Source organism: Channa argus, chromosome 13, assembly GCF_033026475.1.
Source record: "Channa argus isolate prfri chromosome 13, Channa argus male v1.0, whole genome shotgun sequence".
Lineage (NCBI taxonomy): Eukaryota > Metazoa > Chordata > Actinopteri > Anabantiformes > Channidae > Channa > Channa argus.
Genome location: NC_090209.1, coordinates 10,409,342 through 10,423,399, shown reverse-complemented (window position 1 = coordinate 10,423,399; position 14,058 = coordinate 10,409,342). Strand labels below are relative to the sequence as shown.

At 40.6% G+C, this 14,058-nt stretch overlaps 1 protein-coding gene across 5 annotated transcripts in view; it reads left to right on the top strand.

The window, feature by feature from the left end:
- LOC137139247 (metabotropic glutamate receptor 7-like) overlaps positions 1–13,180 on the top strand; it is a 55,793-nt gene extending 42,613 nt beyond the window's left edge. The window contains exons 8-10 of one of the 5 annotated variants that reach the window (XR_010916288.1): positions 2,126–3,061; positions 8,750–9,060; positions 11,923–13,180. Coding sequence is in view for 3 of the 5 variants with exons in the window: in XM_067526263.1 (XP_067382364.1) it covers positions 2,126–3,061; positions 8,750–9,006; positions 12,027–12,159 (1,326 nt within the window). In the remaining 2 variants the exon portion in view is untranslated. Of the gene's footprint in view, positions 1–2,125; positions 3,062–8,749; positions 9,061–11,922 lie in introns of those variants that run through there. The other 4 variants (XM_067526263.1, XM_067526258.1, XM_067526261.1 and 1 more) reach the window with 4 other exon arrangements.
- Positions 13,181–14,058: the final 878 nt, after the last annotated feature.

Sequence of the window (14,058 nt, the reverse complement as noted above, 5' to 3'; positions counted from 1 at the left end):
TCATCGATAAAAAAGATGTATAAAAAAGTTCAAAAAGCTCAATAAAAGCTCAAATTAACTGGAAAATTAACAACTATAGCAAAACCCAAAAGAAAACTATAGCAGCTGCACAAGTCCAACGTGTCAAAAATCTTGCTTTTGGTCTCCATAGCAACAGAGCTGTTGGTCTCATTATTGTTTTCACACTGTGTATAATCGGGAGGTTTTCCAGAGAGCACCATTTATTGTCCAGATAACAAATGGAACCTTCATGCCCCCAGATAAATGGCAGATGATAATCTACCCAGACACCACGGAAACAGCATCTGTCATACAGATACACACAACCCAAACACACTGTGGAAGTGAGTGTGGGTTAGTGTGTGTGTGTGTGTGTGTGCGTGCGTGCGTGCACATGATGTAAAGGTGCAACCTGGTATCTGCAATTATTGGATGTTGCCACATTTGGGGGAGGTGATGCTATTTGTGTCATGGACTCATGTTTTGTATGATGATATTTGTAAGTGGTCGAGTTTTTTAATCTCCTGATGTTTTTGTAAAAGTGTGACTGTTGTGAACATAAGTAGGTAAAAGGTACTAAGATGATGAATAGTTTTTTGCAATTTGGTTTGAATTTCTTTCCACAGCACAGAAATGTAAAGATAGGAATGAAGAAAAATGTGGATTTTTTAAAGGAATTTTCAGCTGTGTGGAAATACATTTTTATGTTGTGTTGCTGAGTAGAAAAATACAACCTTTAATCGGTTAGATGCAAAGCTACAACCAGTGGATAATCTTAGCTTAGCAAAGTATTTCCTACTTGCACGATTAAAACTTCCTAATTATCTTTCTACAGTGTAAAAAAAGTGTAAAAAATGACAAGTTGTGTCTTTACTGGAGGTTATGGACCATTGTCCTTCCTATAGTTTTTAAGTCTCTGTGACAATGTCAGGACAGGTGGTCAGTTTTTGTGTGGATTAAACAAACGTGATATACACTATCCTATCTGATGCTCAGAGAAGAGAATGAGTTTCTCGAAATGTTAAACTGAAAACTCATAAATTCTATTTCCATCAAAGCACAACCTGCACTACAAAATTATCACTCAGATGAATTCCTTCTAATTTTTTGTATTGTTCTAAGCCATTATCTGAATTCAATGCCGGTTTGGAGTCTCTAAAAAGCTCCTCTGAAATCTCTCAATATCAGAAGACAAATAATTAGTTTAACGATTGTTTAAAGGTTTTTCCATGCTTTCATGCTTGTAGTTTGTTGAACTTCAAATTGTGTATTTTGAAAGAACAGATGATACCATATATTGTTGTAAAACTGCCTTAACCACACTATTGTATCTGTAATCTAATGGTGCTTTTAAAGCCCTGGTTCAGTACAATTTCATAATAAATCAAAAGATAAGCCCACAGTTTTATGAAAGCTGTTTTAATGCCCTTAAAAAACTATGTTGAAAAATCCATTTCTTTATTGGTTATTCTTTTTAGGCTGACTTGTATGTTGAAACTGTAGTTTGAGCTTAAATCATCAAACGCCTCAGGGCCTTTTTGGATTGGAGTTTCACACAGTTCTTCAGAGTGCCTGTATACTGCACTTTTCATTTTGATGACAAGATCATAAATAGAAATTGCTCCACAAAGTTTTAAAGAGGCAGTTTGCAATCCCAAATCCCATTCTCCTTCCTTCTCATCAAATATTTCATACCTCACTGGCTCCTGTATTAAAACATAATGTCTTTTGCATTTCACATTTCTTTATTTTTATTTCACTCAACAAAGGTAAGCTCTGTTGCCATGGTGATTGCAATTACTTTCAAATATTAGAAAAGGCAATCCTTCAAAGAAATTGGCCAAAAAGAGTTACTGTGTCATATTATTATATATATTTGTTTTTTCAGCCAAGTTTATTTGTTAAGCTGTTTTTTCAAAGATAAAAGATTCCTGAGATTCCTAATATAGTAATTAATGGCCATATATTAAGTTACAGTATGTTGATGATTGAATGTTGTGCTGTGCAGAAAATGTCATGCATTTATTTCTTCCTACATGGTTTGTCATGCTTAGTGGTGCTGTACCCCTGGCTTATCTGTCTGTTGCTAACCTTCTTCTTGTGCTTTGTGTCATTTCTCTTCCAGCTGGAGGACCTCCAGTGGCCAGATGATGAGCAGGAGGTGCCTATCTCTGTGTGCAGTCTGCCCTGCAAAACTGGAGAGAGGAAGAAGAAGGTTAAAGGGATGCCATGCTGCTGGCATTGCGAGCTTTGTGATGGCTATCAGTACCAGTACGATGAGACTTCCTGCAGACTGTGTGCCTACAACATGAGACCCAACTCAAATAGAACCGCCTGCCAGCCAATTCCCATAGTAAAGTTGGAGTGGCACTCCCCTTGGGCCATTATCCCTGTCTTCCTGGCTATGCTTGGTATTATTGCCACCATCTTTGTCATGGCGACTTTCATACGCTACAATGACACGCCTATCGTGCGGGCCTCCGGCCGAGAGCTGAGCTACGTGCTGCTGACTGGGATCTTTCTGTGTTACATTATCACATTCCTCATGATTGCCAAACCTGATGTAGCTGTATGTGCCTTCAGGAGGATCTTCCTGGGCCTGGGCATGTGCATCAGCTATGCCGCACTGCTAACCAAGACCAACCGTATATATCGGATCTTTGAGCAGGGCAAGCAAACAGTCACAGCTCCACGTTTCATCAGTCCCACCTCCCAGATCGCCATTACTTCCAGTCTGATTTGTGTGCAGTTGCTGGGTGTGCTGGTGTGGTTCGCAGTGGACCCGCCAAACACCATCGTCGACTACGATGAGCAGAAAACCATAAACCCCGTGCTGGCCCGTGGTGTGCTGAAGTGTGACATTACAGACCTACAGATAATCTGCTCATTGGGCTACAGCATCCTGTTGATGGTGACCTGCACCATCTATGCCATCAAGACAAGGGATGTACCAGAAGACTTCAATGAAGCCAAGCCCATTGGCTTCACTATGTACACCACCTGCATAGTCTGGCTGGCCTTCATCCCGATTTTCTTTGGCACGGCCCAGTCGGCAGAGAAGGTGAGTCATTTCTTTCTCTCCCTTGCTCTCGCCCTCTTTGTCACCATTCTTCTCTTTGTCTGTCTCTCTCTGTCCTCAAACAAATTTCCCTTTTATATCTTCGGCCCTGTTTTTATCTTGTCCAAACAGATGCGCACATGCATATTTGTGCAAACACAAAATGAAAACACAAACATAAAGGCAGGACACGCTCACGCTGTTTTGTGACCATACAAGTTACGGGTTCATTTGAGTTTTGATTTCATATTCACAATGTGCATGGAAACTCACACGTGGACCACCGCAGACAGAAATAGGCACGTTAAGCACCCGAATCCTGAAATGCCTCAGGAGAGATATGGATAGGGGTTGCCGGCAGCTCCAGATGTCGTTATTTTAGCTCTCATGCCTAAGGCTCGACATGTACTATAATGCCTTATTCTGGAGAGGGAGACAAGCAGGTGGAGGTGGAGGATGAGGAGCTTGAGGGGGAGGAAGGCAAGGAAAAATGGGGAGGTAAATAGAAGTTTGATTCAACACATTCCATCTCTTGACGGCGGTGCTCTACTCAACAAAGCATTTGACATTGGCTGCTACTGGTGTTGATTGAGAATATGACATTTTGACCTTCTGTGCTAGTCATTGCTTATCTGGGCAGCACTGGGCAGAATACAAATGCATTCATCTGCTGGACTACACGTGCTGCTTGGCAGGCCATGTGTAGAAGGCGGAGCACAGGGGAAGTTTTCCACTGACAGACTATCGACGCTGAAAGGAAAGTATTACTTCTAACCTTTTGAGAGGCACACCGTTCAATATCCTTCCTGCTAAGCTACAGCATGAGATGGATCAGAAACTGATTTTCCCCATCTCAATTTGCTGCTGATTTCATAGATGAATTACACCCTCAGCAGCGATTAGGAGTTCATTATGTTACTCCAGCGACTAGCGAGGCAGTAATGTGTTTATCTTTCCCCTTTATGCAGTTAACTCTTTCTTTACACCAGCCGCTGCCTTACATAATGGCCTTTGCTGGTCAATTTCATCTTAGTCCCCAGCCACTGCTAGTGAGAATGGCCTTTGCATGTCTCGATAACATCCTTTGCAAGAGCTAGAGTGTAAGTGAAGTGAAGCCATCTTACCGATCCTTTTGGCTCAGAAAAAACAACCATGTTTGAGTTTTCACTGCACATTCTCCAGAACATCTGTTACTGCTGAGACTGTATTTACTGTCTTATAAATTATTTTATGAACACTTTACTAAACTGGAGCTGAATTTAAAAATAGTAATTAGTCTTATGTGTGTACCAGATCTACTGGTGGTGTTCATCCCAGGCTGTCAAATATCAAAAGTTTTATAAAAACACTGAACTATATGATGCCAGCTGCCAATGATGATCTAACAAAATTAATTCTGTGGCCTATTTGACTTTATGATGTATTGTTGTGTTGTGTGGGATTGTAGCATTGGTTGTGACTGCATTGACTGAAATTTCTTTAACTCAATGCAATTTAAACTGCATCATTTTCATCTTTTTTTCCCCACCTGTGACTCCCCCCTTCTCCCACTCAACCTCACATTGGGGAAAACCATGCAAAAATGGTAACAAAAGATCACAGAGCATACTACAGCCTCCTGTGCACCTGCATGTGCTCAGTCAACTATTTAGTGCTCTCAAGTTAATGACTGGGACTGGCACCAGCATCCAAATTAAGCTGTCCTCAGGCCTGGAGATCATCTGACTTTTGAAGCGAACCCCATGCCTGTGAGTCACTTCAAACAGACTTTGAACAATCAGACAACACAGAAATGTGAAAACAATTGTTAAAAAAAAAAATCACAAAACTGTGTTTTTGTACATGACCCCAAAAGTAGTTTTTCGAGTAAAGGAACTAGTAATCACATAAAGCGACGCTGTCACTGAATACAGAAACTCTTCAGAAATATCTTTGTCTCACAGTTCAAAAGTGTAAGATGATGATATAATAAAACCTTTTCCCGGAGGCATAGAAACTTTCTAGTAAAACACCCACAAGACTCAGTTGCACTTAAAAGAGAACTTCATGTCATGAAAACTTACGTGTTGGACCTTAATATATGCCTGAAAACCACTTAGGTACTTGTAAGATGTCTGCTGTACCCACATGAACTTCATGAAGACAGACTGTGCTGCCAAGTATCATTAGCAGTGACTAAAGTGGCAGTGGCAAAAATGCTCTTGTTCCAGCTTTCAACAGGTAAAATGAAAATTGCAACTTATAATCCTATAGTCTTTTTCCAAACAACAGAACCTAACAAGAGTCGGGCCCGCCACATATGAAGAAGGTGTGGAGTTATTTGAAAATAATATATGATATTACCCTGCCTACCAGTTGTTTTATGCCTGAAACCTTGAGCAGATTGCACCAGAGGCATACTGCAGGCAAAATGTTAAAACTGGTCAAGTGCAATGGCATGATGTGAAGGTTATAGTTTTTTATTTTTTTAAATGTATATTAAATGTTCAGATGAAAAAAATACCATTTTACAACGGTCAGAGAAGTAATTAAAATATTAAAACAAGCTGCAAATATGCTTGAGTTTAATACATCAAAGTTTAATGCCAATGTTCAAATGGTTGGTTCCGACAGAATCATCAATGCTGCCCTCTGAACCAACACGACAGTAAGTCAGCCACAAAAATGACTAGTTTATCAAAACAGTATCTTTTAATCTCTGGAGCTCATCTAAATATTGACCAAGGTCTGGCCAATCAGATCTTATATCCTACTTTGGGACGCTTGATAAATACGGGCTGGCATTAAAGGAACAATCAAACCACAGCAAAAAAAAACGTGTGTCCTTCCACACAAAAAGCATTGTCTCAGCATACAGTAAGGCTTGGTAGCACAAAGCAACATAGAATTACTGTATATATGACATGAGCCAGGCTAGAAAGTAGGGCATTTGAAACAACATTCAGGTAGTTGAGAGGGGACCGCAAATCCCTAGGATCCATTATTGAAGGCTTTTTCTAACAGGACAGAGAGCATTGTAATTGTGACTTGCTGAATCAAGTCCTTATCACTGTGTGCATTTGTCGTGCTCAACCATACCCAACTTAATTGTGTTTGCACTCAGTAGATCCCTGGTGGGTGCGATTATGAGAATTACCCTCAACAGCTTTTTGTCTAAATGGAAGGGTTGTCAATGACATGTAAAATTTAAAAGCAACTGTTTGATTCCTGATGAGGACGTTAATAAATCATTACTGTCGCTATAAATAGAGAGTTGCTAAGCAGTTGTGAAAATTACTTCATGTATTTATTTATGCTAAAGTAACAGGAATTAATTATGAATGTTCTGTGACAAGCTAAACATTCAAGTGGTGGGTGAGAGGGGCTTCGAATTTAGGTCAAGCTCATAGAGAGGCACAATGAAAAAACCTTGTCTCTGTGATTAAAGACAGTAAGAAAAGGATTTGGTTTGGTGCATCTGTGTGTGTGTGTATGTGTGTGTTTGGCTACATCAGAGGGAGTGAGGGCCCTACATACCTACACATGTTTTTCTTTGTGTGTGGTTGTTGTTGTTTGCGTGAGATGAGTATGAGACCTAATAGTTATTGTGTGCCCGCTCCGGAATCAACTATCCAACATGGTCAATAAATCAGTTCTGATGGGGTCAGCACTGCATCGTCTAAGGTATCAGAATCTCATTAAAAGCTTATTTCAATGGTGTTTAGTTGCTCGCACCAAACTCTGTAGTGTTTGTTGCTATGGATACCAGACAGGTTACCAATTACCAAACATGAAAACAGGGTGGAGATTCTCTAGTGATTATATTTGATACCAAGTGTATCTCTTGCAGTGCTTTGATCAGCTGCCCCACTAACTAATCATGAAGGCTGCAAAATCACAGCTCAGACTTTTGGGGGAAGAACAACATTCCCATTCTCCCCCAGCTTAGAGTCACACAGAGCAGGGCGCAGTGAGACCATTGTGATATTCATACAGTTATTAATGCATGGTGCACCAGCCAGATCACTGACTCTGATACTGCTCCACAGAGAAGCAGGAGGGGATGGAGAGAGAAAGAAGCAGTTGAGCGTATTGGCATGTTGATCATATCAAGCATCTGAATGATCGGTTAAGACAAAGGCATGACTGGAATGTAAATGAGTCTTTCTCGAATCAAAGGAATTACCATTAGTTGTGCTATTTACCAAGAAAAACTGTATGCAAATGTTGACATTTCTTCCTCTTACTGAATCTCTGCGCATTTTGCTGCTCTGCAGATACACTGTACTGGCTAATGCGTTTACAACAGTATCCTCTCCCCAACCACATTACCAGTGGCTGACTGGAAGGCAGCAAAAGAGCGACATCCGATGCTTTCAAGTGCAGTAGATTAGGAGGCTTTGGTGATCTGCACTTAAAACAATAAAGCCCCCACTTGAAGTGATTCTTTCTCCTCCAAGAGCCTTCAATGAAACAAGAGGCTCTTGTGTGCTACTGGTCTGAATTCAGTTTCTTAGTGAAATCACTACCTTTTAATGAAGTTACCATTTAAATTTCGTCTTAAACTTACTCATAGCATGATCTGAATTATATAAGCTTGCAATTACATTTGGACAATGTGAAAGGTGTTGCATAACCTCTGATAAGAAATGTCATGGAGGAAGCATTTACTGTAAGAGAGTGTGTAAGGCTCACATGAATGGCAATCTTATGAATGATCTTAGCACTTAACACAGTGAAGGCCTTTCACAGGCAGCACTCCACTGCATGCAGTGCAGCAGAAAAACAAATGTAGACCTGCTGTATACTGCAGATGCTGTGTTCTTGCTCCATGCTTAGACTTTTAGTACTCTAGGAGGAATTTACATTAAAATAGACTTGGCAATTGTCAGTGGAGGTGTATGTAGCTCAGGGGCTGTAGCTTTGTTTAATGAAGGCTTCAGTGGTGGGATAAAACATCTGAAATGAAAGGGAAAGGAAAGGTGACTTCAACATGTCATGGACAGATCCTCATCCAGCGTCATCTATTAATCTAGTGACGGGTCAGACTAGTAGAAAGGAGGCCATGTGAGGATGTTTTGACAAAATCATGGTGATGCTTCTGCTATTGTCATTAATACGCTTGAACCGTCTTTGACATGAGTGAGTAGCTGCAGGTCAGGCTTTAATAAATGCTACTGGATTATATTACCGTGCGCATGACTGCTCCTTTCCCCAGAGCTACACATAGCAAATATCCAGGCCACCTACGTATCTGAAACAATGTTAGATCATAAGAACAGGATTTGTATCACTGAAACGAATCATCTGTTTCCTGTGAGGGGATTTTGTATTATTCCAGTATATCTGACAAACATGCCCTAATGGTCCTTTTGTCAGCAGAATTTTCTTCAGTCCAGCATTAAAAAAAGGACAAGCAATGAACTTTTCACTGGGCATTTAGATTTTATTATCCAGTGATGGTTATAATTAGGACTGGGCCTCATTACTTTGCTCAACACTGTTCTATATTGGCCCCAGATGTTTAGCCGTCATGGCTGTCTTTTCTCTAATTTTTCTTAATAAGGGTTTAAATATTAGCTAATCCCACATTTTCTATCAGCTACCAAATCAAAGTTTAAGCCACAGACAACATAACTGCATATTTATGTATGCTGCTTTCCAGTGTTTATTAACATCCTCTTTTTGCCTGTCTGTGCTTCTTCCTTCCAGCTGTACATTCAAACAACAACCCTGACCATCTCTATGAACCTCAGTGCCTCAGTAGCACTCGGCATGCTCTACATGCCCAAGGTGTACATCATTATCTTCCACCCTGAGCTAAACGTACAGAAGAGGAAGCGTAGCTTCAAGGCTGTGGTCACAGCTGCCACAATGTCATCACGTCTATCCCAGAAACCCAACGAGAGGCCAAATGGAGAGGCTAAGACTGAGCTTTGTGAGAACCCTGCTGCTGACCCTATGAGTAAGTAACCTGGTGAGAGAATCACAAAGCCTCATAGCCTCAGAGCCACGTATTGTAGGTATGTACTCTCAGATATGACTACATAGTATGTTGTATGTATGTTATCTGGTAATTTTACTATCTAACACTAAATGAAATAGCTATTAAGTGGTAATTAAAAACGCCATGTGGTTGTGATAAAATCTATGAGAGGTAGGATTACACATGAATTCGATAAAGAGTATTAGTGAAATACAGCGGACACAGTGGCTGTCTGTTTTGTCTTCAGTTAATGAGTTATTAAATTAAGAGATTAGGAGGTGATGCAGACAACAAAAAAGACCCAGGAGTCTACATTCTGTACTCTCAGGAAGGGTAGATTCAACTGGTGTTTAAATTCTTATTACTTAAGTGAAAGGTGTATATTATTTCTCATATTTCCGATGTTGTATTACAAATTCCCATTTCAGCAATGTAATTGTGTGGCTAGTGGGAAAAATGTATGTGTAATGTGCTATGGAGTGAGTTTCGAGTGATCTTGTTTGCTGATAAATGGTTGAATGTTTCGCCCAAGTGCAAAACACAGGGAGTGGCTGTGTGAAGAGTTCTGAAGAAGCGATGCTTTGTCACCAATAATGGAAGGAGAAAATGTGTCTCTGTAGCCACATGTTGCTCATACCCCCCTTCATCTGAAATCGTAGGCATGATCCTGTTAGCAAAGACAATACTTAGTATTAGTATTTGAGTGGTGAAACCTACATGACTAGGTGATATAGCCCTTGGATTAGAAACACCAACACTAAAAAAAGCTGCTAAAGCTGAATATTAGACTGATGTTGCCATGGAAGCTCTTTGCTTTTCTCTGGTTGTCAGGATGAAGACAGAGATGATTGACAGCTCATGCAAATCACACATCACTAGCTCCAAAGGCCTCCTCTCCCACAACGCTTCTAATCACACAGAGTGATCATGGCACCCACAAGTGCACCAGCCCCTCAACCCCTCTTTGAATTATGCCTATGAGATGACAGATTTTCCTGGGAGTTTCTCCAAACACCCAACAGTTGTCACACTCATCTGTCATGAGCCGAATGAGCTTGTGTATGTGTAACAGTGTATGTGGATCTGCGTATGTGGTTTTCATTGTGTGTGTCAGCATGTGACAGAATGTATGAGTTGCACACATGTGAGTCAGAGTGCTGATGCGAGTGTATTAGGGAATGGTTAGCATCTATTTGCCTTTCACATGTGGCTCATGAAGCAAATACATGCATAGTGACTGAAACCTTAACATCTGTCACAGCAGCACACGAACAGTCACCAAGCAGGGCAGGCAGCCCCTGAGAGGTCCTCCCAAAAGTTCACCGTGTCATCTGCTCTGTGTGTCTCTCACCTTCTGTCTCTCCTACATGAACATCTTCTCTCCTCGTCTCCCCTCCCTGTGCACTCTCTTCTCCTCTTGCCCTTCTTTTTTAGCAGCAGTGGAAGTGACATTTATTAATGGCGAATTTATGTGCATGACCGCCCGGAAACCTGAACTGTGCCTCGACCAGTCCCTGGAGACTGTCCGTCAATTCCTGTAACCATCAGAGTGCCAAATACCTCCCTTTCACTGCCCATCAGCCTTTTATGAGATGACTTGGAGTGATTTATGGGATTAAGAGCATTAACGGCAGATTTCCCTTGGTATTGATACGGTGTAATATCTTCATGATTACGGCACTTGTAGACAGGAGGATTTACCCTGTAATTCAGAAATGATGCTGAAATGATTAACTGTCCTGGACAATTTTTTGCTGATATAAATTAACCAAACAGGCATGTGTGGATGCCTTTATTTTTTACACATTAAATTTATTTCATTACCAATAAATACTGTGCTAAGAAAACATGACAGCAGGGAAAAATATAAAATTAATAATAAGCTGTTGTTAAAAACCAAGATGATGTAAACTGATGTCTCAATAAAGGTTCAGCCAACAAATGCGCGCACACACACACACACACACAAACACACACACACACAAACACACAGACACACAGACACACATACACAGGATCTTGCTCCAAAATGACTTGAGCGTCCTCAAATTGTTTAAAGTTACCAGCAAGAATCTGTTGTAGATTTACTAATGTTTTATTCATCATTCTTTCTGGCCAAGACTACAAAATGCAGCTGTAAAGAAATGGTGCAACTTTAATTGCTTAGCCTATGGGAGTTGGTCGCCATAGCAACATTAAAGCAGTAGATGAGAATTTAAAGTAATGTCTGCAATTAAGAAAATGCACATCGACCAGAAAGGATGATGCGCATGCAGATATCTTGGACTTGCTGACAACCTTCACATTTCCTTATCCCTTAACCACCACTAACATCAAACATCTGCTCAAATATCATCCTAATCTAAAGACTAAGTTCAACTCTAGATTTACTTCCTACCCTAAAACAACCTATTGAAGTCTTTTCAAGCTGGAATGACCTCAGTTTACTAAAAAGAAAAAACAAAACCTTCACTCTGAAGGTTTGAAACTCAAATCAGTTCTCGCAGCGACAGATATACAGTATGAGGGGACACGCTCACACACTGCACCTAGGCACTCAGCCACATTCAGATATGTTTCCATGGTAATCCAGACTGGGATCACATTGCATGCCCTAGCATTTGTTTGGTGCCCACTTGTGTGGTGTTTGTGTTTTTTATCACTAGTTAACATCTGAAAATAGAAACTAATGCTTTACATGGGGGCACTGCGAGTTGAAATGATACACTAGGCCAGAAAATGTTGCTACTGATTGCGCACAGCTGGTGATAAGAATGCGTGGCGCAGTAGGAAGAGTTTACCAAAGCTCTGATGATGTTTACTTGCCTTTTTCTTTTTGTGTTTGTGTGTTTTAGCACTGCTCAAAGTAAATGTTAAACTATTTTTACTCTGTTCTCAGGTCAAGCAACCAAGAAAACATATGTGAGTTACAACAACCTCAGGATCTGATCTGCTTGAAAATGAATGCTGTGTGTCCTTTATCTGTGATTGAAAAAAGGCGAGGGGACCTCTAGAGGAACAGAGAAAGACAGAGACAGGAAGGAGAGAGTGTGCGGGCAGCCCAGCACCACCTGCAGTACCTATGCACTCCAGGGCTGTGGATAACATCCACCCTTCATCCAGACATGATACATGAGTCCTGGCAGAGACTAGCACAGCTGTAGGCCAGTGTGGCTGGGTCGGCCTCCAGAACCAAACTGTATGTTTTAAGCTTGTGTTGTGGCCCCCTTCTCTCTGACAGAAAACAACTTGCCTGCTTAAAGGGGCCACTGTGAATGAGGACAACTACAGAACAAGAACAGTGGGTCTGCTTATAAGATATTTTCCTTTGAAATGTCATTAAAGCCATATTCTCTTGGGGGTTCCATTATCTGATTTCTGTTTTGTATTGTTTATAAGTGATTTTCTTCTGTGCCTCTTTTTCTCGAAGTTGATTTAATTACCTAACAGCAAGTTCTGCCACATACAGAATATTGTTTTACGGAAATCAACTCTAATCAGTCCCAGATGATTATTGTACTTAGAATGATGGGCATTGTAAGTATATATTTTTTTGTAAATATTTGAGAGTATTTTCATGTTTGGGGTACAAAAATAGATATCCAGTCTTTGTTCAAATTGGATTTGAATGGTTATGAAAAGCACCACAAAGTGTTCACTTTGCATGTGCCAATGTGTGTCTGTTCTATTTGATGTAAACAAAAAAAAAAGAGAGAAATAAATTCTGAAAATGATAATGAGCTTCAGCATCTTTCTGCAGTTTGTTTTCTTTACTAGAACTAAACTTCAATAAATGACAGAATATGGCTTTAATCTGTTGTTAACTTGACCCCACCCCACCCCGTATCTGCAAGCATGTTTGTTTTATAGAGTTTCGTACTGGGTATATTATGCCTAATTATGGTGTGGGAAATGTTGATATCAAAGCAATCATGCAAGTATGTTGTGATGTCTGTCAAATTATGAACATGTAATAAAATCATTTTGTTATCTTTTATACAATTAAACCAGACAGCATATCATTGTTATTTCTGTGTGTGTGTGTGTGTGTGAGTGTGTGTGTGTGTGTGTGTGTGTGTGTGTGTGTGTGTGTGTGTGTGTGTGTGTGTGTGTGTGTGTGTGTGTGTGTGTGTGTGTGTGTGTGTGTGTGTGTGTGTCTCTGTCTGTTCGTGTTTCATAGCAGGAAAGTATTTGACGTATTTAAACTGATGTATAATAAGTCCAAATAATTACTGGGTCATTTTTGGTGCTTTCTATAAACTGATGGAAATGCCATGCCCCCGTTTACTGTCTCACCCCTTGACGGAGCACATTAGCGAGCTCACTGAGCAGTGCTGCCATGCAGAGGAGATGCGGCCCTGCGAGACAAGAGGATGTCCACTAGCTGAGTCCTTTACTCACCCTTTGCTCTTTCTGTCTCATCCGTTGTTTCTCTCGCTTGCTATTGCTCCTTGCAAGTCCCACCACCAGTCCCCTGGATGAATTATATAACAGCTCAGATCAATTTGTTCTGCTGATGGCTAAGTCTTTACGAGCTAACCATTCTTTATACCTGTGCCTGCCTCCAAGCATAATGTTACTATTTTCAATATTGATTATTATATAAAAACATGAATAGGACACACATGAGAGACTTCTGTTTCTTCACCCAGTAAGCGTCTCCCTCTAGGCTGTTATATGGACAAATGATACATGACCAAGTGATGGTGATTCCTACTCTATGTTTGTGCACGTATTAGAAGAGGAAAAGGATGAAAAGAGTTCTTTATCCACACAGGTTTTCTGTTGTTTCTCTTTCCATTTGTCTGGCATCTCTCTCCTCCTCTCACTCCTGTGGGACCAGATGGTCGTTACTCCTCATACGCACAGTCTGTCATTTTCTGTTGCACACGGCCAAGTAAGATCCCACTTATGCCCAATTAAGACTAGTCTATCCCCCACCAAATTAATTGCTTGTGTCAGTGTCTGTGTGTAAGTAATCAGTAGGGGTTGAACAGAGTTTAGATTTGCAGCTCAGCAAAAAGAAAGTACACAC